We start from the raw sequence: 27,825 nt of genomic DNA on the forward strand, positions 1-27,825 counted from the left end.
TAACACTAAAATTAATATCTTCCATCCGGCATTCAAACCTGTAAATTATGATTAATAAAAGCATCATAAAAGCCATATGTATAATAACCATTTTTAAAAAATGCTAAGATACATGAAACAAAGAGTATCTTTTGCTGAACTATTTCTCTTTTATGCACTTGTGGACTGGTAAATCTATATGGAGATGATGGCACTGTAGGAAACCAAGAATGCTTTGAATCTGCAGTGGTAGATGATTCTTTCTCTTTCTGGAAAGGTGAATGTGGCATTTTCCAGCTCACAAATAGCCTTATACAGAGAAAAGATCCTTACAATCAAACCAAATTGCTTCCTGAATGTGTTCAGCTTCACTTCTCTGCCCTAGACCATTCAGACAGGGCTCTGCAGCTGCAGCGCTGCACCCCCACCTCTGACTGGATGAAAAGGGGGAAACTTCAGTGTACAACCAGTTATCTGTGCTGTTTCCCCACTGCTCAAGTCCTGATGTTTCCTAGCACATCCCCAGCTCTTGCTGCCTGGTATTTACCACAGCAGGACAGGGGCAGGAGGAAGGAAGAGCTTTTCTGACTGTTCTCTGTCCCAAGTCTGCAGGTCCCAGGTCCTACCCATTGACCCATCGTCCAGCAGCACCTCATCACTGGCAGGAACTGCCTTCCCATGGCACAGCTAAGAAGGGTGGGAAAGAGGGGGGTACCAAGGGAAGATAGTATTTCTGATTGCTAGTATTTTTCAAAAAATTTGGTTACTAAAAGGGGCTCCAGAACCCTTCTAAATCAGGACTCCACACTTAATTCCCACTGCCAGATCAAATTACAAGAAAACACGTCAGCTGTCCAGCAGAACAAAAATACTTCCCCTCTTTCCCCCTGATTATTAGTTAAGGAACTTTTTTTTTTTAAAAAAAAATGAGGATGAGTTCCCCCAACATTTGCCAATTAAAATCTACTCCTTCCAAGTCAAGGATATTTATAACATGGGCAACAATGAAGGAATGATCCAATTAGCCAGTAATTATTACTGCTGTATTTATAAACTGTTCTACCCACGTAGCTGGCATGCAAACCCTATTGCTCATATTGATAAGTGAATAAAATTGTGAGAAAAAAAAAATCTGGCCTTATGTTTTCTACTCATTATAAAATTTAATGCTGTACGCTTGTGAATTCTTGGCAAGAAGAATGACTTCACTGACTGACTTAAAATGACTGATGAATTACACTGGTCATTCTATATATTGAAGGGTGACATCATTCTGGCACTCAGTCCTTGCCCCTAGTCCTCTGTGCATGCTCAGCCACTGCCTTTACCTCCCACCTGATAAGGAATGTGGCAGATGAGGAAATCTTCAGACAAGAAATGAGGCAGCTCAGATGAAGAGCATCTTCCTATCCTATTCAAAGCCCTAGGAATCTGCAAAGGCTGCAAGTACTACTCCAATCTGTATGCCTCCATGCAGCCCTCTGATGGATTTGGGCTGGCTTTTCAAGTATCTAAGGAGTTCTACCAAAGCATCCGTGACAATTCTGCCTCTCTGTAGGAAGAAAGAAATTTCACCCTGCATGTTTTAACAGCATTCATACTAGGTGAAAGGAGAAGACTTTCTGGTTGAGAACTATCAGAAGGGGAGCCTGCTCCAGTAATTGCAATTTGGCCACGTTGTAGTAGCTCCTGTACACTACCTGGCATACGAGTTGCTTTTGTTCCCACTGCAAACAAAGAATAGCCAGGTGACATTTATACTTTAACAGGAAAAGAGCAGTGAAAAATACAGAATACATAAATATTCCCAGCAGCTAGAATAATACGATCTTTAGGTGCGTGATCTTTCAATCCTAAATACTAAGTATCCTTTCCATTTTTGATTTTCAAGAACGAAAAGAGAAAGGAAAGATCTGGCCCACAGTATTATTCCAACTATGGTGAAACAGCATTATAGTTAAATGCATATTCACAAAAGATCCTAGACTGAAAAAGCTAACACAAGGCCAAATACCTCTGGATTCTTCCCAAAGCTCTTATTTTTTTTTAACATACATTTTTAATGTACAGCCATAAGACAGTCTAACATAGATGTTCAAATTACTATTTACCTCCCAGTGATGTACTGTAATTTACTGTTTATATGTTACTTTACCTGTTGTTTCAGTGTCTTAAACATGCAAAATGCTGCTACCACAGAGATGCTTTAATAGAAACACTGAGTTTCTGCCACGGAAATCTACAGAAATGCTCACTGACTATGAAAAAAAGCAGTCTTTATCTGAAAAATTCCAAATGGATGCTGAAGATGACTTGGGTCCTCTGTAAATTTTAAAGGGCAGCCAGTCTCTAAGACGCATGTGTTTCTTGGGTGGAAACCATTTAATGTTCCTCACCTAAAATTCCCCAGAAGCCCACACCTACTGGTGGAAAGGGTAGAAAAGTGGCAGCGCTGTAAAATGTTCCTCTCCACGATTACTTATGCCTTCCATTCCTAACACAGTCTCCTCTCTCTTCTCCCAGAGACAAGGACCATGATTCATTTCTACTTTACTCGTTTTGCTCCAATTTAACTCCACTGCCTTCAATTACTGGTATAAAACTGGAAAAAACCCTACTCTTAGGGCTGCCCAGAGACCAGAGTTCAATATATACTTCTGGTACTTTACAACATCCCTTGGAAAAAAAACATGCTTGCAGCCTGAATCATCAAAGTTGTAAATTTCAGATTAGAATATTCATTAAACATTTTCCCCACTGGCACATAGCCACTTGAGGAAAATATTTTTAATATCTCCAAAGTTTTACTAGTTTACACATAAAAATTTTCTGCATTTAACTACTTTCCAGTGGTGATTTGGACTGTTGCGGCACATCATCCAAGGAAGGAAAGCTTTCCAGTTAGGAGAGACTTTCCATTCCTCAGCGTATCCTTGCTCCAAAATGTTCACCCTGGAATACTGCACACGTTATTGCTTCGTTTCAGGGAGCCAAGATTAATGCAGGGGCTTGAGAAAGGGCTCCTGTTACACCACCAGTGACTTAAGGTGAGGAAAACTGGTGAAAAATAATAATAAACAGAGCAATAAAACAGAAAGAGCATGGAGAAAAAATGTGCCTTCCCCATGCAGGTAAATGTCCTGTTGCATTTTAACGTACTGTACTCGTTCCAGGAGCTTCTTTCACAATAACACTTTGTGGTTTGTTCTCTGAGTCACTGGAACGTGGCAACTTCACCTATTGCCTCTGAGCAGCGAATTGTGAAGAGCAAACACAGTCCCAGGGTTCCTTATTGTTTGCATTTTGTTCACATGTCTCTTTATTTCCTGTGGCATCTATTGTTGAAAGAACTGCTTTTTTTTTTTTGCTTTTTTTTTTTTGGGGGGGGGGACTGTGATTAGCAGCAGCTATGCAGCTGCATGAGGTTTCTATAAACACAACCTAGTTTTGGGGGCAAACCCAAGAAGAGTTCAGAAATTCACCTTATCTGGGTGAGAAGATGAGCAGCTAAAGCCCCAGGAGCAGAATACACCAAAACACCCTGGAAGGGGCATAACAGTGCGGTGCTTTTATTATTATTTATAAATTGGATTTAGTAGCACTTAAAGCTCTCTGTCAAGTCAGGTTTACAACATGCAAACCACTTAAGCAAATGCAACACCCAGAGACCTGCAATCTGAACTGTGGTTCCCAAAGGAACCTGGAAGCCCATCAAGCTTTTAAGAAGGAAATGAATCACAATTTGTTGAGATATTCAAATCTGTTTGTTGGCTGTATCATTGTTGTTGGGTTTTTTTTTCAATGGAATACTAATTTCCAAAAGGACCTCCAACATTGTCCATCCTCAGAACCAGAAAAAAGAGCAAGAGAATTACTGGGCAAGAACTGAATGAGGAATTTCAGTTTTTGCTTTCTTTAAACATGGTTTCTGTGAGGAAGTTTCCAAGTTGGCATCATCTATTCGATCACCAGGTCTAACCAGAGACTGGTAATACAGAGGTATCTTGTAACAGCATCATCATCATTCTGGAAAGTGCTGCTGCCAGAGTCACTGAAACAGAACTCAAGAGTTGTTAAGTCCTATCAGGTCTTTGAAATTTTTAATTTCTGCCATCCTATACCTTGCCTGTACAATCCCAGATGCTGATTAAACTTTAATTGGTGCTTTCTCGCTGTACTCTATTCCCTCATAATAGCTTTGAATAAAACCTGTAAATCAGTTGCAAGTAGAGCTTAAGAACTCTTCAATTTTACCATGCTCATGTGCTTCATTCAAAACGTCAGCAAGAAAGACTGAAGAAAGATTATTAACTGTGGTTCCTTTGTGGTAGAAGCACTTTAAATGTACCTGACAGCTGCCTATTACAGAATTTCAGTATTGCTAGAATGTTTAAAAGGCTGCTGTCAAAATATTTTTCAAAATACTATTATCCATTATTTATATTCTAAACAGAATTTGTTTGTAGACAAAATTTATTCTTCTAGACACACACAGCAGCTTTGTTAGCACAGAATTTCTTCTGATAGATTGTTCTTTAAAAAATAAAAAAAGCATGACTCAGTGACAGAACTGGTGTGAATCTTGCCTTAGAATCACTCAACTTTGTACAGTGAGAAAAGCTAAATCTTTGAATTTTATTTTTTTAAAATGTAGCACTACTAGTGCAACATATCATGAAACATATGAGGGAGAAGCCTGAAAAAGGTAACATGAGTTTCAGCAAAGGCTGCACACTCTATTATAGAAGCAATGATTCAGTTCAGTTACAGTACTAACACAAAGCCAGCAACCTGTATGTATTTTCTGCCTGAAACTTTACAGATAAAGTTTTTGACCTCCAATATAAATCTCAGCAGTCTTCCACTTATTTCAGGAAAACAAAGTTAAACCTCTCTTTAGGCCTGAAGGGTTCCAGCATATCTTCTCAACTCCCCCTGTAATTCTGAAATGATTTCTTACTCTTACACAGTTTCTCATCCTATTGCTTTTTTCCTCACTGACGACTTTGTATCTTAGCAAAACAAGGAGCAAATACTGACACATCCCAGGGTGACTTCTGACAGCAACAGTCTCTAGGACCCAACACCCACAGAAATACACAGAAATCTTTCCTCAAGGCTGGGCTACATCTCCTCTAGAGTGACTGCTGGCCCCGCAGATCCCTATTTTCAGCCAAACGCTTGGAAAATTTAGCTGGTGGCATACTGCAGGATTAGGACAAATTATGATTGCTTTTAACCTCCCCAGAAAAACGCTTCTATGTCATGGACAGCTGAGGGGCTCTGGAGAAAGGGAGACCCACAGCTAATGCCCCGTTTTTGCTAGCTCCAAAGAGAAGTCTGGCATCAAACACACAGCATACACAGCAAAGAGGGAAGAGTGTGAAACTGTGCAGTACACCAAGGTGCTCTTCAGAAAGATTTAGGGCTTTGCTGTATGGGACAATAAAATTAGTATTTGACCCATTAAATAGACAGGGCTTCTTCTTACCATACTAGAAAGGGCAGAGAGCCACTTTCACCCATTCAGGGTGGCGGTTCGGTTGCTAATAAAAACAAAATCCAGTGCAAACCAGCAGAGCTTGGGCCCTGTACACAACAAAACTGCCCAGCAAGTGAAATCCTGATCACACGTGTGCAGCACTGCTACAGCTAAGAAAACAAGTGACTACTTGGCTCTGTCACATCTGACTCCAGAATGACGTAGTGTTTTACGTGGGTCACAAACATTGCCCCGAGGGTATTTCACTGCGCAAGATTTAATGCTATCTTTGGAGACACATTGACAACAAGAAGTTGTTGTGTTTTACGGAGGGGGATGTTTTGTTTTAAACCTTGCTATTTTTGTCATCGTTTCACACCACTGATTAACCTAGGTGGGAGAAAGGGAAATGGTACACTGCTCCTCTCATAGTTAGATGATCAGTGATGGTGAAAAATATCTTTGTGGTGCATCCGTGGACACCTGTTCAGGATGAGCACTCTTTTATAATAGAAAACACTGTCTGACTTTTAGGCAAAATATCCAATTATGATCTTAAAGTAACCTGTTCTCAGTTACAAGAGTTTAACAAATATTTATGTCAGAACTATTTTTCTTCTTCCCTTTGCATTTAAAAAATAGCCAAACACATTCCTGCCACTTCAAATACAGATTTAAATCCAGGAACTAATTTCCATGAAGAGTGATAAATCCTTATGAATAGGTTTCTTAATGGAATTACTTAAGGTCTTTTTAGCAGTTTGATCCAGCATAACTAAAATAAATAAGCACATATATTATACATGTCAGGCATATTACGTTTTCTAAAATATGAACAAGTATGATTTTCAAAGCAAATCCTCTGTAAATGATCAATATCCATCAAGAGTATCTTAAGTACCTTGGTTAAGCTGTTCTTCCACTTGCTTGAATAGACCAATACATCAGATCTGGGATGAGTAGTTCTTGCTTGAGTGTACAGAGGTTTTTCAACTTTCTGTTTTGAATTGAGGAGGGAGAGAGCTACCTTTGTCGACAAACCAAGTGGATTGGGATTGTTGGGACTAATGGTCCAGGTAGAATAGGCTGAGATTTTCTGATCATTTTGCAGCACATGCAATGGTTTTCTGTTCAGGAGGTAACACCAGGTAAAACTCGTTGAGGTCTTGAGGCTTGGAAATGACAGTCTCTGCATTTCTCCTGCATTCATCACAGCCACGGTAGCTGCAGGCTTTGCTTGGCCCTGGCTATTGATTTGCTTGCTCTCATTACTGCTAGCTGGGGACCTTCTCTCTTGACTGCTACTCACAGCCTTCAGAAGAGAACTCTGATTATTCACTGGAGACAATTCAGATGGTTTTCTAACTACAAACACTGGCGATGCTGCAGACTTAGAGTCCTCAGACGCTGGTGATTCCTTTAGGGTTTCTGAAACCCCAGTGTCAGCTGAATGACGGTCAGGCAGCAGCAGGTCTGAAGTACCAGCTTTGCTGCTTTTTTCATGCTGCGCAACCCCATCAGGATCTACGAGGTGATTTTCAAGAGGTTCTGTGGTGCAAACCTGTCTTACCAAAACTGGTTTCTTCTGCTTATTGGTAGGGTCGTTAGATCTCACATTCAGTGAATGCAGTTGCCTGGTATCTGTCATGCAGGCAGCTCCACTCTCATCTTTAACACGTTTTTGCTGTTTCTCCATGGCAATATCTAAACTGTTGGCTGGGGAAAGCATTCGTTTACTTGAAGCTGTAGCTTCCTGCTGAGGGAAGAGTTCACTAACTGGCACTTTCTGAATAATATTCACAGAGCTTGACAAAGGTGAATTTCTGTTTCCACTTTCTGGTTGCGAATTTTCAAATTCAAGTGAATTTGACAAAGTCCTCTGATGATCTCTGTGAGATTTTGGCAGCTGGGTTTTGCCATCAAGTGTTGGCACCGTTGCAACATTTGTTTTGCAAACTGATTGATTTACCTGATCCTGGGTCACCAAAATGTGAGGAAGGGGTGTAACAGTTGCAAAGCCATAGGAGGGCACACTGCTGTGAATACGGACGGGAACCACAAAAGGAGGAATCCGATGTATCTGACTGCTGCAGTTATTAGGGACAATTTGTTTTAGAGGAGGCACAGAGTATGGATTAGGCATATCGGCCAGTTTAGTCTGCAATTCAAAGGACGATGCATTGTGGTTCACCCCAACTTGACTTGGAACTGTCTGAGCTGATAAAGTGTTTTTTAGCAATTTAGACGAGTACGGCTGACCTATATGTAAAGTTTTAACTTGAAGTTGATACTTTGGAGCAAAACAGTCCTTCTTTTCATTGGGATGACAAGAAAGCACATACGTGCTCGCTTGTTCCCCTTGGGCAGATGTTTTAGTAGATGTCTGGGAAGGCTGATGTGTCGAGGATGGCTGTCCTGAATTATTCAACATGTGATCTAAAGGATGCTGAACTGAAGACAGGCTAACAGGGTTACAGTTTTGAATTGCCGAGTGAGGCCTGGAGTGAGTCTGTGAATTCTGAGTACTCGAAGGAAACTCTACTGAAGATTTGCCAGAGGCCTGCAGCCTCTGCAATGACACTGTGGGCACATCTGTAGTGTGAGCTGTCTGAAATGAGGCAGTTGATTTAACTTGAGGCTGATGACTGTCTGGAGCAATATTTAAAGAGATCTGTCTTACAAATGGCCCCCTCCTCCTTTCTAGCAGAGGCACGTGTCCAGTGACTCCATTTGCAGATGACACTTTCGGAGCAGCTATCTCTACGAGCGAGGCAGGCTTTGATGGAGACATGCTTCCACAGTCAAATGACTTACTCCTGTAGTCCACAACCTCCATTGATGGCTGTGTGCAGCTGATTTGCTCCGAGGCAGCACGTCTCATTTCCCTATAATGAGGACCAGGCACAGCCAGTGCCTGCGAGCCAGCAGGAATCACGAGGAACTCTGACAACTTACTAACAGGGTCTGCTTTAGAAGGGTTCTCAGCCTTCAAAGGTTCATCTTTATCAAGCGAGGCTGAGAAACTGGAGGCATGAGACAAACTACTCTCCCGACTTAGGCTTCTGGAAAGCGTGGAGTCAATGCTTGATTCAGCAGATGAATGCTCCATTTCAGCCAAGCGAATTCTTTTCTTCTTTGGTGGAAGCTTTTCTGTTGGCAACTTTGACAGCGTTTCGCTGCGCTGTGGCCAATTAAACCTTTCTGTCTTTTCCTGATCGCTGCACTGGTTTTCTTGCTCCCTGTCTGGTTCTTCCGTGACCAGTATTTCAGGAACCTGGATGTTTTGCTGGCGAACAAGTCTCGACGGCTGAAGAGGTGCACTTCTCTCATTAGAAACTATCTGGCTTCCTTGGACTTCCCCTCTAGGTGCTTCAGAAGATAGGGTCTGATGATGCTGGGCAGTATTCAGATGAGAGTGTCTATCCTCTTGGATTACAACTGTATTCAAAGAGTGGTGCTTTGCAACCTTGTTGGGCTCTTGAGAAGAAACCGGGGATACTCTTTCAAATGACTCTGATTTCTCAAATGAGCTATTTCTGCTCAGTGAGTTGGTGTGCTGTATTACTGAAATGCCAGTCCCTTGTCTTTTCAACTCCACCTTTTCTTGCACAGCTGAACTTGACTGCTTTTCAATCAGAGGAGCCACCTTTGGATCAGTAGTCTGATCTGTGCCTCGAGGCACAAGCTGAATTTGGGAATTTTGAAGTAGAAGGTTGCTTGGCTGTTGTGACCCCACCAATGTTGTCGCATTGTGTTTTGACAGAGTGGAAGAATTTGCTGGCTTGCTTTGGACTTCTGCATTCTTTGATGGTGTGCTAGTATCATTTTGTTGTGGGTCATCATCATCGCCAACACTTTTCATTTTCCTTCGTTTCCTTATCTGGGGAGTCTGCTCCCAGACACCAGTTGAAGTAGTGACTCTGTAGTGTAGAATTTGAGGCTGTGTACTATTTGGAACATTTTTATGCTCAGGCTCTCGGATTGCTGCTTTAGTTTTAGGTCCATGCAACTCTGAACAATAAAATTTCTTGTGGTTTTCAAAATTTTCCAGTTTTCTATACCTATTTCTGCAGGTTTCACACTCAAACATCGTTCCTCGAACCTGAGGGGACTTCTTTGTTTTTTCTAAATTTGTTCCCTGTGCCAGGGACTTAGTCCTCTGTAACAAAGACTCACTTGATAAATTACACCCCAGGTAGCTTTCTTCTACAGATCGCACTGGCCCATGAACTTGGCTTTCACCAGTAGAAGAATCTTCTATTGCTGCCTGTCTAACAAGAGGCCGAGGATGTCCGCCTTGGTTTAGTGGAGTAGCAGGTCCTGATACAAAAACATCATCATATAAAGAGCCAATTTTATCATCAAATGACTGACTTCCTCGAAGGGGATGAGAGGGAGGTATTACATTTGGAGGTACTGCTGAGTAGCTGGTAGTAGGCATGGAATTACTTCGTGTTATAGGTAAACAGTCAAGGGATGGTACAGAAAGAAGAAAAACTTGCTTTGATTTCTCAGTTGGTGTGAAAGGAGACTTTGGTATATCAGAGCTTGAGCTAGTTCTTCTTCCCATGGGCTTTAAATCAAACTGGAAAGAATCCTTAAATATGTAGGATTTTGGTGAATCTATGCTTCCTCTTCTCGAAAGAGATGTTCTCCTTGGTTTCACGCTATCCAACTGTTTGTCATCCACGACAGCCTCATTATCAGAAATTAACTTGGAAATACGCTCCTCAAGGGTTTTTGTTGCCAAGGGAGGTCTCATTTGCCCAGAGAGAATCAGATTTTTGTCAGCACAAACAGTTTGTACGACGGATGCTACCACACCACTTGCTCGAGGCACACAGGGCAGGTTTTTGTTGGGATCTTTCTCAGAGACGAGCAGTCCTCTTACAAAAGGGGCTGGTGGGCTCATCGTTTGATCGGCACTTTCAGAACGAGAGAAGTAACCAGAATCAGTACTACCCAAACTTCTAGGGCTCAGAAGAGATTTTCCTTGCTGATCCTGGGAACCATCGGTTGCCTGTTGTCTCTGGAGCTGAGCATGCACTGCTCCTACTGCAGATCCCAGCTGTTCCTCCAATAGGCCCATTTCTACTTTCTGATGTTGCTTTATGTCATTCTCCTTGAATGAAGGTGTATGTGTTACATTTGACTGAAGAGTTGTCACTTTAGCATCTCCTTTTCTCTGTGCTGCAGCAAGCTCAGGTGCTGGTTCTGTTACTTTTGGGCTATCGGCCCTTAATGGAGAAACATTTACAGGATGAACGACGACTTTTGGTAAAGCTGCCCTTACTTGAGGTTCTGAATCATGTAAGGAAGAGTCACCTGGTATACAGTCTGAGTTGCTTAATGGAATAGGGCTTCCTTTCCGTAACGTTTCTGCATTTGAAATGACTTTCACTATTTGTGCAGGTTCCAGTTCTTGATCATCTTGTCTTTCATCAGCAGTGCCTTCATCTTCACTTTCGCCGCTTTCTTCCGCATCTGAATGAATGCTAAGTGCTTTGTCTGAGTCATGGGACAAGAAGAGGCCACCCGAATCTGGTTGTAGGACAAGTCCGAGTTTGATAGCATGTGCATGAGATTTTTTGTGCTTGTACAGATTGCTTTTGGTTTTAAATGAAAACCCACATGTCACGCAAGGGTACGGTCGCTCTCCAGTATGGGATCGGATGTGCTTTTGGAGAACACTGGGCTTGGCACAGGCCCGGTTGCAATACTCACAGACGTATTTCCCTAGCTTTTTAGGCTTCTGATCTTTCAAGAGGTTACATATTTGTTCCACACCATGGTTTACAACTGATGCAATCTGGGCTGAATTATACAAGGGACCTATAGACAAGTGTGTCGAACTCGATGTGCTGATTGACAAAGGTGAAGATGAAGTAGCTACTAACTGGTTTTGAGGAAAAACCTGAGTTACAGTGGAAGATGAGGTGTGAATGACAGACGAAGATACTGCTATGCTGTAAATCTGCTGGAGCTTGGGGTTTTCTTGACTCTGCTGGTGCACCAGAGATCTAGTGAAACTTGGACACACAACAACCTGGTGATTTTGTTGACTGGTTTTTGTAATAAGGTCTTGTGAGTGAGAAACTGATTGGCTTTGTGCTTGTCCAGTCTTGCCAGTTGCTGCTACATGCACATTGTTGGATGTACAGGGGTAATACTGAGGTCCAGCTGCAAACTCACGCTGTGACAAAGCAGACTGATTTTGGACGCTCACTGTACTGGATGTGAGACTAGAAGAGGTGCTTACAGTTTTATTTGGTCTTAGTTTCTCTATCTGCATCCCATAAGGGGGGCACTCTTGTGCTAAGGTGTTCAGTTCAGGCTCCATAGCTTTTAATAAGACATCGAATGCAGTACGTGTACATGGGGACGATGTACTGCGATCAATAAAATTAATACATTCATTACTGTCAGTCTTTGTTTCACTTGATGAGGAGTTTGAGAGAGACTTCTTCTCTGGTGAGTTCAGTTGGTTTGCATCAGTATCCTCCTGCTTACGCAAATCTAAGGACTGATGTGTCAGTGAAAGCTTTGTCTGCACCGATGCCTCAGATTTGGTTGTTTTAACTCTTATCTCACTACTAAGAGCTCTCCCGTTTTGTTTGGTACATTGACTTCCATTTTGCACAGGTAGGTGATCCTGTGCCGTGGCGTGTTCAGAGGCATCCAGGAGAGCTTTCAGTGGGGAAGGGTCTACATTTTGCTTAACCTTGGCTTCAGCGGGGTTTCTTAAAGGCGATTTTGGTATTTTTTTAAGATGGTTTTCAGTCACGATCTTTTTCCTTTTCACACCCTTAACTGTATCTTGGGTTCCTCTAGTACCAGCATCAGTGATTTCTGTTAAAGCAAAAAGAGAATAAAAAAGAATATTAAAACTGAATAATGCAGCATATTTTTATTTATATCATTTTATCATGTCTAAGTTTCAACAGTAAGCCCTGGGGCAACAGCACTGTGCATTTCTCCAGCCTTCAATGTTTTTTTAACAGTAAATACATCTTGGCAAAGATCTATTTTGTTTTCATCTAGAAAGAGCAATGATTTCTAGCTGATCCTGTAAGACATTACAAAAGTAATTCACTACAGAAAAAACGTCAAAGGAAAAGTAAGAAAAGCTACTGAAAGAATATTTTAGTATTTATAGCTAATTCTTTTCAGATAAAGTAAAAAGAAACCTCTCTCTTGCCCTTGTTTAAAAACTAAAATCATTATAGCAGGAAAATGAAGAACCACGACACAAATCTGTTTGCATGACGTGTTTGTCACTTTTTCTATATGTTGCAGTCCATAAGAAACGAAGGCAGCTTCCTCATGGTTATATTTGTAAGTAGATTTATCATGGAAATGGCACAACCACCCACGCCATCTGTCAAATACTCCTTTTCAGAGCTCCATTTACTGAACTTCAATAGCATTTCAGATGAGCAGCTACTGTGGATTAATAAAATCAGTCACACTTAAATGATATTCTATTTGTGCATCATGAAACAAAATAAACTAACTTTGAATTACTTCATTGGTAGCTGCACTTGTTGTTGATTTTAAACAGGTATTCATGTGAAGTTTCAGGGGTGTAGTGAAGGGCAAATGAATTGGAATACTATTCAGCAGAATAATTTTGTAGCAAGTCCTTAGAGCTGTAGAGAGTCCAGTTTCCTCAATAACAAAAAAATACATATAGATTTTATTTCAGTATTGCTGCTTACAAGTTGTTTTTGGGTTTTTTTTAATTTGGTGTTTTGTTGTTTGTTGATGTTTTTTTTAAATACCTAAAATATTTATTTTAAAATAAAGCCTTTTTAAAAAAAGGCTTTATCACCTTTGTTTTTGTAATATTAAGTTAAACGATCAACAGTGTGATATTTAATCTCTTACTTAATTTTTAATTTATTTTTACTTCTTTCCTAACACCCACCCACTCATAACCACTGCTTCAGCTAACATGACTGATAAAGGAGAGGAAGCCAAATATTAAAAGTATGCAAATCTGTTTTTTCTTAAGCTTTTACAACTCATTCATTAGACTGTTAACCAAACCCATATTCATCTGATTGACAATGTTCAAAGCAAAGGAAGAATCTGATGTGACTAGAGGGCTGATACCTCTGAAAAGGCTCAGCTGCAAAAACACATTTTGGGAAGCAGCAGTGAGTAAATCCATGTAGCACGTTTACCTGCACAGAGTTACTCCTGTAGAGAGGTTTATGTGTACTTCTATGTAAAGAAAAGCCTTTACGGAATGTATAAAGGCAAAAATTTCTCATGGCAAACTTCACAAGGAGCTAAGTGGAGAAAGCTCAGACTTTCCATCAACCACCAACCCTACTGGCCCCCTTTGAGTGGCATGAAGAGTGTCCTCTTGCAGCAACACCAGCTGGCCTCCATACTGCTGTGGGAGGAAAGCCAACACATTGTGCATCCAACAAGAGATACTGCAGCTGGTGAAATTCCTGCTCCATGTAAAAGGAATTCCAGGCAATGCCTGAAGCTTGTCTAGCAGAAGAAAGTGCAAAGTGACCAGTAGGAAAAGAAAGGCAAGAAAATTTTACATTTTCCCCATGCCAGAGCATGACCCAGCTGAGATACAGGCTAATGCCAGATACTTGGAAGTTCCAAATTCCACTTCCAACTCAATGACAACTGATTACATTCATTTACAGTTATTGGATATTCAGGAGATTGCCTTGCAAACTGAAAGATTATCACACATAACGTATTGCTATTGTGGAAGTTTGGCAGAACCTGACCTAACCATCTCCCAACCCAACCAGAGGAAATTTAACCAAGAAGACTAAGAGACTGTTTTGTCACATTCTGTGATCCCATAAAAAAGACTCCAGAATCCCTTGCCAGAACTACTGGCTCCAAATCCTGGTTACTGGGACTTTGTGCTCCTCTTGATCATCCAGAGAGAAATTTCTGAAATAATTGTTGACTTAATCTATAAAAGAACTTTGCATTTATTGCTTTATCACCAAAACCTATTCATATTAGACTGGATTTAACATATTCAAAGCTGAGCTCTCTTCCATCACAATGTTTGGTCCTTTCCATTGTTTCACAATTAAATGCATGGCTTACACTAATAAATTATCATTAACATTATTAATGGTGATTTCTTTAAAATTTAGTCTACTGCAACTGTTTTTTTTTCTTCAACAGCAAAAATCAAATAAAAGAGAAAATGTCAAGGTAAATATATAAAAGGGTGCTTTTAGCCATGGTTTGTTGATCTCTGAGAAGCATGGCCACCTTAATTGAGTGTAAGTAATTTGGTTCCTTTTATGCACACACTGCAGCTTTTATCCTGTCACAATCACGCCTCCACACTGATTATACTGCCCATGTTCATACTGGAGCACTATGGCAAGAACTGGGCAGATGACACATAGCTAAGAAGGTGAAAGTGCCAGGAATAGTGAACATCCAAGGAGATGAACATACACAAAACAGACTGAGGTGTTTTATAGTGCAGTAATTGAACAATCAAATGATGTCCTTCCCTCTGATGCCTCAGAATACTAAGTAGCTACTGTTCCTGGCTTTTAGCCATAAAGTGCAGAAAAATGAGCATACTCAACTTCTGTCATGCTAGTGAACTGGAAGCCAACATAGCTGAAAGATGTTATGTGGCTAAAGTAAGCCTTAAAGAAAGTAAAAAGTTATCTCTAATCTGCCAATCAAATAATTAAATCACAGAACCACAGAATTATTAAGCCTTCGTCAAGTCGAGCCTTAGACTGGATATATATAAAATACATTAATTCATTATGAATACAAGATCTGAATCTTTGATGATCTAGTTACTGCTTTACTTTTTAAAAAATATTGTTCAACCCATACCAAACCATAAAAATTGTTTTAGAAATTGAAAAGATAAAAGAATAAACAATGGCAAGTTATACATTGCATTGCATACAGAAACAGAAATTTTCTTTTACTCTTCACAACCACCAATTGCACTGCTTCAATTATAATAAAACTCCAATCTACAGAAATCATGAGACTTAGTTTCCTACTTGTATTTCTGATTCTACATCTTTTGTGATTCCAGAGATGGGGTTGCGGGTTTGCTTCAGTGTACCTGTCCATAAAATCTATAAACTTAGTTTTGCAACAATGGCTCTACAAGGGTTAACAACAGTTTATGTGCCGTGCTCTACTTTACTCCTTGACGCTCCTGGTTTGGGCCAGAACGCTCCTTGATAATTTAGAAATGCTTATTAATAATGGAAATATTCACCTCATATTTGGCAATACCCAAAATTCTAGCTTATCTGGGGAAAGATGGAATCCCTAATAACTTCAATTCACTTATTTTTGGCTTTTTGTTCCTTCTGTATATGATGCACCTTTTTGTATTCCCAGTTTATGTATTCCATTTAGGTATTCCATTGCACATATGTTAATCTACAGCTGCGTGCCTGCAGAAAGATCAACTATGAGTTCAGAGGCAACAACAAAACTGGCAGGGAAGTGTCAGTCTGAACACTCCTCTGCTTTTCAGAGTGACAAACTTTCAGGAGAGTGACAACTTGCCAGGGTGGTGTACCCACATCAACAAGCTGACACTGAACAAAGAAAATGTAAAAACACCTTTATGTATTAAAAATAAAAAAAGAAAGAAAGAAAGAAAAAAGAAGAAAAAAAAAGAAAAAACAAGAAAGAAATTAAGTTGATCCTCTTTTCTTTCTCTCCTGGCCACTCCATCCACTCTGCTCACCTCCCTCTGCAATCACAGAGCTCTTCTCACTGTTGGGAAGTAATTCCCCTTTTCTCAGGTGGTGAAGTGGCATTGTTGAGAAGTGCTGTCACCTCAATCAGATGTCTGAAAAGTATCTTTTTCATAAGCCTTATTACATCAAATAGGATCAAGTTACCTAGCCCAAGAGAAGAGGTAACAACGCCATTGTGCTCAACGCCTCCGTTTTCACATCCCAAGGACACTGGAGCATCTCTTCTGTGCTTTGCCTGGTTGGCTTTGTGCTGCTTTGCTATCAAGACTCTCGATTTCTTTTCCTTTGGTCTGAATTCTGCATTCAAAACATGACAAGAAAAACCGATGTTTCTAAACGTTACTTTGTTCACCTACGATTTCTCTGCTGCACTTTTCACTATGCACAGGAAACAGAGCAAAAGAACACAAGTGTGATCGTGTAGATAGCAACGTGGCAGCATAACTCAGGCAGCAAATAAAGGCATAAGCGATCTGATTTGTTCTTCCAAAGCATTCACTGCTGAACTAGACGGTGTCTTAACAAAATTATCTCAATGATTTTGTTTAAGTAGCTTCTAGAACTGCCTGTCTCAAAGCCTACATGTGATTATAACACCCACTCTCTTTCTCTCCCTTCTAATAGCGCTATGTGCTTGCACTTAAAAAAAAAAAGGAAGAGAATAAAAGGGAACCAAAGCGAGGCACCAAGCTCCCTTCTCCACCAGTGCTACCCCATGAAACATGGAGCAAGCAAACACTGCCTGCCTCTAAGGTCCAATGAACAGCACAATTTTCAACTCGTGATCAGCTGCAGAATTCTCAAAAATCATTGTGGGCTTATAGATAGAGAACAGATTTTCAAATCCAGTTGCCTTAACTTTAACTCCTAAATCTGTATGTTGCCTCCCAGGTAACCACAAGTAAGGTCAAGACCCTTCTGAAAGTGTTTAAATACTAATTGATGTCTTAAACCTACAGCTAAAAGGTTACTCTGACACCTAACAATGGCAGCAATTCAAAGGTGGAAGGCTTTTCAAAAAAGAGAGATCACTATTAAATATCTTACCTCTGATAACAGCTAAGCTTCCCGTGTCTTTAGATATTCAAAACATTCTTATATTCTTATTCTTGACATCTGATACTTATTTGATTTCACCAAAACTATTGAAAACACTCATGAATCACCCCACTGGGTCTGTTTCCATGAATAAGTGAAGACGATGATTATGAGATAAAGAAATAAGTCTTGCTGGCAAATGCAAGGCCACCAGATTTTAAATTAAAAGCAGCAGGGATTAATTAAGCTTTCATTTTTTATTAGATTACCTCTTAAGCTTCATATTGCCTCCTACATGTTAAGTATAACCATAAATATTTTTCCTAAAATTATAGGTTTTCAAAGGTGGGAAAAGAAAACCCAAAAAGACTTGATTACAGAAACCACACATACAACTCTGGAAATGTTCACAGTCAACAAATCAACAGGAAGATATGAACAAGATCAACCCAAGTGCAGTGCTGAATTTTCAGGACAAACAGAGAGGAATTTTAACAGTCTTACTGCAGATGCCTAACTTTAGACTTCATGAGAAGTCCAAATGGTGGCCACTCCCTGCCTTAGAGGTCAGGAGGCAAGTCAAAGAACTTGATGCACTGCAAGTACGCAGCAATATTTGAAAACTTCTGTCAGTAGGCTTAATCTATGCTTAACAGCTTGTATGGTCAAAGACAGCAGTTCAAACCCTTAAAAACCATCTGCACTGTATACAAAGCACAACTTTACATTAATTAATTAAAAAAGGGAGGGTGAAGCTTTGACATTTAAAGGCTAAAGCATTCTGACAGAGATTGGATGAAGTGGATCCATGCCATGGATTGGATGAGGTAAGTATGGTTTTATAAATTCATATTGACTGTAAACATGATTATTTTTCCTGTTTTTTTTAACAGACACTAAGCTCTGGGTTGATATGTGACCCATCAAAGGTAATGTATTGGCTGCTATCTGTAGAGAGGTTTCCTAGTGTTCTTTTAAGGATCATTTCACACCATTTTTAATACTGGAATGACTATTTTATTAGCCTGATTTCTCATTATTAATCAAAATAGCAGAAGTCCTACCAACACAAGCTCCAGGAAAGGTGAAGCTATGTTAATATGTGGTACCACCACTCACTTGAGTAGTGCCATTAGCCTAAATGGCAGCATACATTTTTGTAAGGTCAAATTACATTTTGATGCTCTTTGCCATCGCACCCTGGTAAGTCCATAAAATCAGTGTCGCTAAAGTTCACATATCAAAGGTAATAGTAGAAAAAATGTATCACAGAACCAAAGAATCTGCCAAGTTAGAAGGAACCCATCAGGATCATCAGGTCCAACTCCTGTCCCTGTGTAGGGCACCCCAAGTATCACACCATGTGCCTCAGAGCCTCATCCAAACACTTCTTGAACTCAGGCAGGCTTGGTGCTGTGACCACTTCCCTGGGGAGCCTGTTCCACTGTTCAGCCATTCTCTGGGTGAAAAACTTTTTCCTAATATCTAAGCTAAACTTCCCCCTTCTACCATTCCCTGGGATCCTATCATTGGTCACCAGAGAGAATAGGTCAGTGCCTGCTCCTCCTCCTCCTTCCCTAGTGAGGAAGCTGCAATGAGCTCTCTCCTCAGTCTCCTCCAGGCTGAACAGACCAAGTGCCTTCAGCCACTCCTCACACAGCTTTCCCTCTCAACCCTTCACGGAGCTCGTAGCCCTCCTGCAGACACTCTCTCCTACCTCTGTGTCCTTTTGGTACTGTGGCTCCCAAACTGCACACAGTGCTCAAGATGGGGCTGCACCAGTGTAGGGTAAAGTGGGACAGTCACCTCCCTCACCAAGTGGCAATGCTGTGCTTGATGCACCATAGGACTTGGTTGGCTCTTCTGGCTGCCAGGACACACTCTTGGCTCATGTTCACCTTGCTGTCAACCAGAACCCCCAGATCCCTTTCCTCAGCCTCTCACTCCCCAGGGTGTATGAATATCCAGGGTTACTGTGCCACAGGTGCAAGAACTTCATACCATTGGTAATTGCCCAGCATATTGATATATACACCAATATATCATACCTAGTACCTCTACCACTAAGTAGGTTACCCAAATTTAAAAATTAGTATTTCATAACATCACAAGATAACTCAAGTGGAAAGGGACCTCAGTAAATCTCTAGTCCAACGTCCTATTTAAATCAGGGCCAGATATGGAATCAGACCTGAGTCCTCAGGGCTTTGCCCAGCAGGGTCTTGGAAACCTTCAAGAAGAGTCTACACAGTCTCTGAACATCTTCCACTGCTTCACTGTCCTTGTGGAGAACAAGCCAGTCCAGGCCTCTCTGGTTCCAACTTATTCCTATTGCCTCTCATTCTCTCAGCAGCTCCACAGCAAAGAGCCTGACTCCATCTTCACGATAACCCCTCACAAAACCACCTCTTCTCAAGGCTGAATGAGTGCTGGTCCCTCAGCCTCACAGTACCTGTGCTCCAGCCCTGATGGTTGTGGTGTCCCAACACTGAACTCACTCCAGGTTTTTGATGTTCCTCCTGCATCAGGGGGTGTAAAAAACTGGACTCGGACCCCATGCAGCACTACAGGCTGGGGACAGAGTGGTTGGAGAGCAGCCAAACAGAGAGGGACCTTGGAGTTTGTATTGACAGGAAGCTGAACATGAGCCAACAGTGTGCCCAGGTAGCCAAGAAGGCCAATGGCATCCTGGCCTGTATCAGGAACAGCGTGGCCAGCAGGTCCAAGGAAGTGATTCTGCCCCTGTACTCAGCCCTGGTGAGGCCACACCACGAGTACTGTGTCCAGTTCTGGGCCCCTCAGTTCAAGAAGGAAATTGAGGTCCTGGAGCAGGTCCAGAGAAAAGCAAGGAGGCTGGTGAATGGACTCGAGCACAGATCCTATGAGGAGAGGCTGAGGGAGCTGGGGCTGTTCAGCCTGGAGAAGAGGAGGCTCAGAGGAGACCTCATCACTCTCTACAGCTCCCTGAAAGGAGGGTGTAGCCAGGTGGGAGTTTTTTCCCAGGCAACCCTCAGGAAGACAAGAGGGCATGGACTTAAGTTGTGCCTGGGGAGGTTTAGGTTGGATATTAGAAAAAATTTCTTTACCAAGAGGGTGATCAGACACTGGAATGGGCTGCTCAGGGAAGTAGTGGATTCTCCATCCCTGGAGATATTTAAAAAGAGACTGGATGTGGCACTCAGTGCCATGGTCTGGTAACTGCAGTGGTAGTGGATCAAGGGTTGGACTTGATGATCTCTGAGGTCCCTTCCAACCCAGCCAATTCTATGATTCAGCATTACTGAGTGGGGGAGGATAATCTGTAATGCTGTGGTCTCCCCTGCTGCCAAGCAAGCTGTTGGTTCATGCCCATCTTGCTGCCCACAGCATCCCCATGGCCTTTCCTCAGAGCTGCTCCCTGGTCAGCCCCAGGCAGTCTTGCCACAGGGGCTCCTCCTGCCTGGGCACAATGGTTTGTCTCTGTACCTGCTGAAAGCAGACTTAATACTCCTCTGGTTGTGCACTGAGCCAGACCTTGACACCCTAACTTGAGTACAAGAATACAGTTGGAAACAGAGTCAAAAGCCTTGTTAAAGTCAAAGTGAAAAATTACATTCACTGCTCTCCCCTGGCCTCCAAATCTAGCCATTTTATAATAGAAGCCAACTTATCATCGTCCTTTTATCATAGTTTTCATCAATCATCATTGCTATGAGACTGGAATACATAAAGGTGAAGGTCTGCAAAGTATTTTTGCTCACATTTATACCCAATACACCGTTTGTATGATTCTATAGGTCTTCATCTTACAAAGTCATCTGGATCAAAATACATACCTATACTACACTCTCTCACTCTCTGGCTACATGGGGAATAGCATCCCCCAGGAATCCCACTTTTTGGCTTTTTTTGTTGCTTAACTCCTTTTACCATCTGCAAATTCTACCATCAAATAAACGACATTTGTAAATTCTGCACACTAACACACACCTCAACAAAAGCAATGCAGTCTAAAAAGGTTTGGTTTGTTTCACCAGATGCTTTACCATTACTACAGATGTGGCTGGCACTGCTTTACATCTAAGTCTCTTTTTATGCAACATATAGGTTTTCAACTAAATACATTCCAAGAAATACTCATATTACTGGCTGCCAAAAGTAAGCAATAGTTAAGAACAGCCAAATATTATTTAACAATGTTTAGCACAAATTATAAAGTTTAAACTCTACAATCTACTGTTTTTATTAATATTATTAACGGGAGTGATTTGTCACTTTGAAAGTAACACTGGGGAAACGAAGAAGTATTTCTTGCCTTTGAGTAACATTTTCCTGAAAGAGTAGGCCTGCCTGTATCTTAGATTCGATTGAGAGAGGCAAGAGCTGGTATGGGAGTGAGCAAGAGGCGACTCAGAGCCCTTGTCTGAACTTCTCTCTCACCAGTGTTGGATTTGCAAAGGTACACTAAAGGGAGATAACTGTCTGGATTGAGTGAAGCTAGGATAGAGAGACACAGAAACGATCCACTCGTTTATTCAAAACATAAAAATTTCTTCCCTGAGAACCCAGTAAAGGAAGTAAAGCAAATGACAGGTTGAAAGGTGCAGCCACAAAAGAAGGCGTGCTCTGGTCTCTCCTCATGCAGTAGGTGAAATACTGTGGTTCCACTGGTGAGGGCAGAATGGCTTAGCTTTATAAATTGTGCCTTTATATTTTAGCATAAGGCAAGCCAGACACCTTCGCCCCGAGGCATGCAGCTTGGACTTATCAGGAAGCTCCCAGATGATGCAGAGGTGAGAGCCTGCCAGCTCCTGTCTGGCCTTGGGACAGGTAAAGGGTGAATGACAAGTTGCAGTCTGGAGCTGTCTCTCTTGGCAGCAGCTTTTCAAGTCATGGCAACTCACATCAAGAGGACCCTGAAGGAGAGAATTCTGAGGGGCTGCAAGGACATAATTACCCTACACTAGTGAGGCCAAGAAAGATTTTCTTTGTAAGAGCTGGGTCTATTTTGAGCGTTTAATTTCTTGGCTTGAGTGAAGAAAGTAACAACCAACAGATCTTTAGCCATAAAACCAGCGTGCTTAATAAGGAAGACCATAAAAATCAAACAGCAATAAACATTTGACTGCTGAGGCTAATACAAGAACCTCAGCTGAGAAATGCCACCATCTGTGTGTGAACGGGAATCAAATGCAACATTTCAGCACATCTGAAAATCTCTGACCCAAGTGAAATGATTTATTTTTTTTCCCCCAAAAGAGTTAATTTCCTGCCCAGCAGGAAACATATAAAATGAAACATGACACTAGTTACTGATTGGGATTTCCTACCATCATGTGTATAAGAAACCAGCAGAGGCCGAACCACTGTGAAGTTCCACTGGACTTGAGCATTTAATTGAAAAACGGAGGAAAGGCAACACAAGAACAGCAAACACCAATCACACAATCTGTTGTTAATGCCAAACTACTTACATAAAATGTCAATAAATGAACATTCAGCAGAGGCATATAATATAGTTTTTTAAATGTGCTCAAAAAAATTAAAAATATTTACTACGTTTTGTAGCTCTATGGAGTTTATCTACTGACCCTGCATTACAGCCATATTACAACTCTGTATTCCTAATTTACACTGAAGTCTTAGCACTTAACTAAGTAAAGTAATCACCACTTAAGTGCTGTTAAGATATGCACATTCTTCCTTGCTGGGCACTCAAAAGACATGGAAAAAGCAGAATGCCTCCCCAAAGGCAAATTAATGAGTCAAAGCCTCATCAGAAACCAGTTTCATGCAGCTATCCATATAAGAATAAAGATGTTTGAATATAACCAGTTGGAGAAAGTATGTTGCCAAAAAGCAACTAAAATACCTCAGGGACATCTGGAAATCTTCCTAAAATGTAAGGCAATGTTGTGAAGTTTCACAATTAAATTACCTGTATGCAATTCAAGGATTATCAGTTGCTACTGGAAAGTTTGGATAACCCATTAGAACAACCCTAACACAGAAGAAGAAGAAAACCATTAAAACAGAATTGGAGAATTACAAAATAGCTCATGAAACACCAATCAGCTTAAGGGTTATGAGAAATGAGCATTTGCTATATGGTCAGATAAGATACTGAACATGAAATCTCCAAAGTGAATGGAAAAAAAAAAAAAAAACCCTCAGAAATTAAAGGAACAAAATGGCAACTAAGCTCTTTTTGCACATAGTGATGTTCAAACAGAACAAGCTTCTAAGTCATATTCTCTCTTTTTTCTAAGTCATATTTTCTTTAATATCATCTTCTAGCTGAAAAGCAGGGATCAAATGGAACCATTTCCATACTGCCTGTAGCAACTAAAGAGAAACAGATAACAGCAAAGAGCTCAGACCTAAGGACTGTACTGCTTAAAAACAAAGAAAGGAATAGGAGCTCTGGCAAAGGGAGTAGGAAAGTCTTACACAGCAGGTCATCTTTTAAGAGTATATGGTGCTGTGAACATGACAAAAGCTGGAGAAGTTGATTTGATGGAAATCTAGACACTGGGAATGTGCTAACCATGGAAGCTCAGTCTGGTGTACTAGAGGTGTGAAGGATGACCTCCCCAGGGCGGGTTTGCTTCGACATCAGTGGGAGGTCCTCAATGCCTCTTTCCTCTCCCCAGCCTCACCTCTTTTGTTCCACAGTCTCTATTTTTGCCCTCTCACACATACACATGTGCACCTTTTTTTGAGATTTCCTTCATCAGAAAGTGGTAGACTGTATCTCACTCATCATCCCTTTATATTATTGTATTTTCCCTTCAGAAGGAGACTGGAGGAAATTAACTCCCTGAGCCACAGGAGTATCTGGAAAGTATGAAAGAAACACTCACTATTTATATGGAAGGCAGACTGCAAGGAAGCTAACAAGTGAAAAATCTTGCATTTCCACAACTGGCTTGCTACCAGCTCACATCAGCTAAAATTAGCAACCTATTGCATTTACTACATGCGCATAGGTATGCCTCTCCAATTAGCTAGCTAGTTAGCTCAGCATCCTCCCACCACAAAAACGAGTTTGCTCTTGCCTCAAATTTTAGAAAATTGCAAGAAATCCTTCTATGTACTAAAGGGTAAAGCTCAAAATGTAACTGCATCTGAAAATCTAGCCACCGATTTAACAATGTACTGCACTGTGATTTGAAACAGCCGCTTTCCGGTTACTATCAAGAAGATGCTTTTTTAACAATTTTTTTTATGTTAATTTGTATAATGTCCCTTTGAAAAATGACACTTGCAGGTTGGAATCTCTTTTGCTGAACTGTCATTCAAAAAAATTTTTATACTTGTCAGGAAAAGTCAAAATACTACTACTTTAACATCCCATTAATGTTTTAACGAAGTTCTCATAATAGCTCCGAAGGATGAAATGTTCAATTTAAAACTGTAAATCTGTTTGTCTGCCTGTCAAAACAATACCAGTTCTTGCTGTGTCTAGCACCAGCAGCGGATTTACTGAGCAGATTTCAGCTGTTAGTAGTCTAAACTAAATGTACTAACCAAAGAAAATAAAAATAGAAATAACAGATACAGACGCTGACTCACAACTCAGGAGGTTTACAGAAACCAGAAAACTTCCCTGGGTTAGAACCATATTCTAATGTTGTTCCTCAGAACAAAGAACATGTAAACATCTCCATTTTTATCAGTTTGCCCCCACTGGTATAATGAGGACATTAAAATCTACTTCACTATTGAAGATGAAAGCTATGAAAAATTATGAGGTTAAATGAAATCGGAGACTATTCCTGATCCCAAAGAATTGAGGAGTGTTCTTACTGTCCTTCATGGGCACAAACCCCTGTATTTTAATGTGCCTGGAGACAGAAAGGACCTTCCAAGTCACCTTTGTTGTTACTAGCAGCATGCAATATTCCCTCAATGTGAAAACATGAGAGGTTTCAATAACAGACGGAACTCCATGAAAATGTGAGATCTTGCATGACATGAACTACAGACATGAACAGTTCCTGCACTAAACCAATCATGGCTGTCTGAGCTGCTGTAAATATTTTAGAAGGATAATTCAGTCTTGATTTAAAGCCTCACAGACTGACATACACAGAACAATTTAAATAAATTACCTCTCAGACACATGTATTGACTTATTTTAATGTAGATACAAACACTTTATGAAATCAGACATCAGGAAAATACACAACTGAATTGCACGAAATATCATTACTAGCTTGTTGGTTTGAGTATTTGGGAAGTAAAGGGTAGGTAGATCTGATGTATGCCAAGAGAAAAACAGAAAGGCAAGCTAGACCTCTCAGCAGCACTAAGAAGCAAACAGGACAGTACTGTAATGTGCACCATTTGAAGATTATATACTTCCACAGAGCACATTTCTAGCACATATGGCTGCTGAAGATAAGGACAGAAAGATGAAAAGAATCAAATGAAACTTTGGATCTTAGTTATGTGTCTTGCCCAAAAAGTGAGGCACAGTTGTCTACAAATACAAAATGGAGAGAAGATATTTCTGCCTGGCAGAAAAGGACCTTGGTATATTGACTGACAGCTGGCTGAATATGAGCCAGCAATGTGCCCAGGTGGCCAAGAAGGCCAATGGCATTCTGGCTTGTATCAGAAATTGTGTGACTAGCAAGACTAAGGAAGAAATCCTGCCCCTGTACTGGGCACTGGTGAGGCCCCACCTCGAGTACTGTGTTCAGTTTTGGGCTCCTCAATACAAAAAGGACACTGAGGTGTTGAAGCAGGCCCAAAGAAAGGCAACAAAGCTGGTGAAGGGTTTGGAAAACATCCCCTACGAGGAGCAATTGAGGGTGTTGGGGCTGTTTGGAGAAATGGAGGCTGAGGGGAGTCCTTCCCACCCTTCACAAATTCCTGAAAGGAGGTTGTAGTGAGAGTGGGGTTGGTCTCTTCTCACTGGTGACAGATGACAGGAGAAGGGGAAATGGCTTCAAGTTGCATCAGGGGAGATTTAGGTTGGATATCAGGAGAAAATTCTTTACAGAAAGAGTTGTTAAGCACTGGAACAGGCTCCCCAGGGAGGTGGTTGAGTCTCCATCCCTGAATGTGTTTAAAAATCACCTGGATGTGGTGCTTGGCGACATGGTTTAGTGATGGGTCATTGGGAATAGGCTACTAGCATTAGGGTGAGGCTTAACTTGATGATCTTGAAGGTCTTCTCCAGACTGAGCATTTCTATAATTCTACAATTTTGTATTAATGATAGTATGTGAGTACCCCAGAAGCAAAGAATCCAGAAAGCTCACATGCTTGCAAACTACAGGAAAAATTCAGGGAGACATCTGTGGAGGATAAGCTCACTCTAAGCTGGTAAATCAAAATGCTTAACTGGCTTATTATCACCTTTCCGGACATTTGTTTGATCTGTCTCCTTATTTCCTATTTCCTATTGCCTTTGAACAAAAGAATATAGCATTGATGACCTAGGGAGCAGGGTACATCACCAGCACCCAGTGTTCCCACCTGCTTCTTGGCAGAGAGAGGTGCAGTGGTGGGGAGTGGGATGGGGAGTACCTGTGGGGAGGGGAGAGGAAGGAAGGAATAAACTGCCATAAACAGCCATACACTGGGATGTGGCAACAAAAAAAGGGGATCAATCTGTAAGATAAGACACATGTAACATCTTGTTTATCTAGGGAGAATGCTGGTGTATTTATAATAATGTATTTGAAACTCCCTCTGTGCTTTTGTCCATAATGTGCACTCATTTAACAAAAGAGATGATAAAGTAGGGAGGGTTTGGAAGGACTGAAGATACGAAATACATCTACCATGAATCTGCAGCACAACTTACATTTCTGAACTAAAGTTTCATGCTTCCATTTATAATGACAAACTTCCTTACCTAAAACTCAGTGCTGTTCAGTTTACTAGAAAAATAATATTCCAGTTAAAAAAACAGCAGATGGGCAAACAAGGTAAAGGGCATTTAATTTCAGTTGCTTCTCCTCCATGCCAACACACTATGCTGAAGAGACTACAAGTGTGGGAGGGGAACATATGTGCTTGTAGATTGTGCATCTCAGAGAATATCTGCTGCTGGAACATAATGTCTCCTTTCTTTACTCTTTCCTTCCACTAGCTTCCTTCCAATAGCTTTGATGTACAGACATAGTATGGGTGATGCCACACAGCTTATACATGCATGTAACACAGTGCATGGAGTCCCATGCAAATGGTGACTAGGGCCACTACACCAAATGCCATGTCAATTTTAAGGTTTCAGAAACATATTAGCACCTGCTGAAAGTGCAGACCGAGGCCTGAAGTAGCTCATGACAGAGACTGGAAAGAAAGGTGTTTTTCAACAGCACACCTTCAGGTCCTTGGACTCTGCTGGAGTCCAAACCAAGACTTTGGTTCTACGTTGGTGGTTTCTCAGGAAATACTGACAGAGCCTGCTGCTACTTAAACAGCTACTAATCAAGGCAGACAAAACTCATGCACCTGCCAACAATGTTTCTGTATCTAAAGATGCAAATGAAGAGGGCACTACAAATATCAATGCACAAAAATCTGCAAAGAGAATTGAGCTGAGTGAAATGCAGATATTGCTTTAAGGAGAAACTTGTG

General features: G+C 41.0%; 1 protein-coding gene across 15 annotated transcripts in view; it reads right to left on the reverse strand.

Moving 5' to 3' along the window:
- Nucleotides 1-27,825, reverse strand: part of HIVEP1 (HIVEP zinc finger 1) — a 127,281-nt gene that overhangs the window by 18,831 nt on the left and 80,625 nt on the right. For 11 of the 15 annotated variants that reach the window (XM_071736436.1, XM_071736435.1, XM_071736437.1 and 8 more), the window contains 2 exons: nucleotides 16,354-16,506; nucleotides 6,363-12,310 (listed from right to left, as the gene is read on the reverse strand). In XM_071736436.1, coding sequence (XP_071592537.1) covers nucleotides 6,363-12,310; nucleotides 16,354-16,506 — 6,101 coding nt within the window. The remainder of the gene's footprint in view (nucleotides 1-6,362; nucleotides 12,311-16,353; nucleotides 16,507-27,825) is intronic. The other 4 variants (XM_071736442.1, XM_071736441.1, XM_071736443.1 and 1 more) reach the window with 1 other exon arrangement.

Source organism: Heliangelus exortis, chromosome 2 (genome assembly GCF_036169615.1).
Source record: "Heliangelus exortis chromosome 2, bHelExo1.hap1, whole genome shotgun sequence".
Taxonomy (NCBI): domain Eukaryota; kingdom Metazoa; phylum Chordata; class Aves; order Apodiformes; family Trochilidae; genus Heliangelus; species Heliangelus exortis.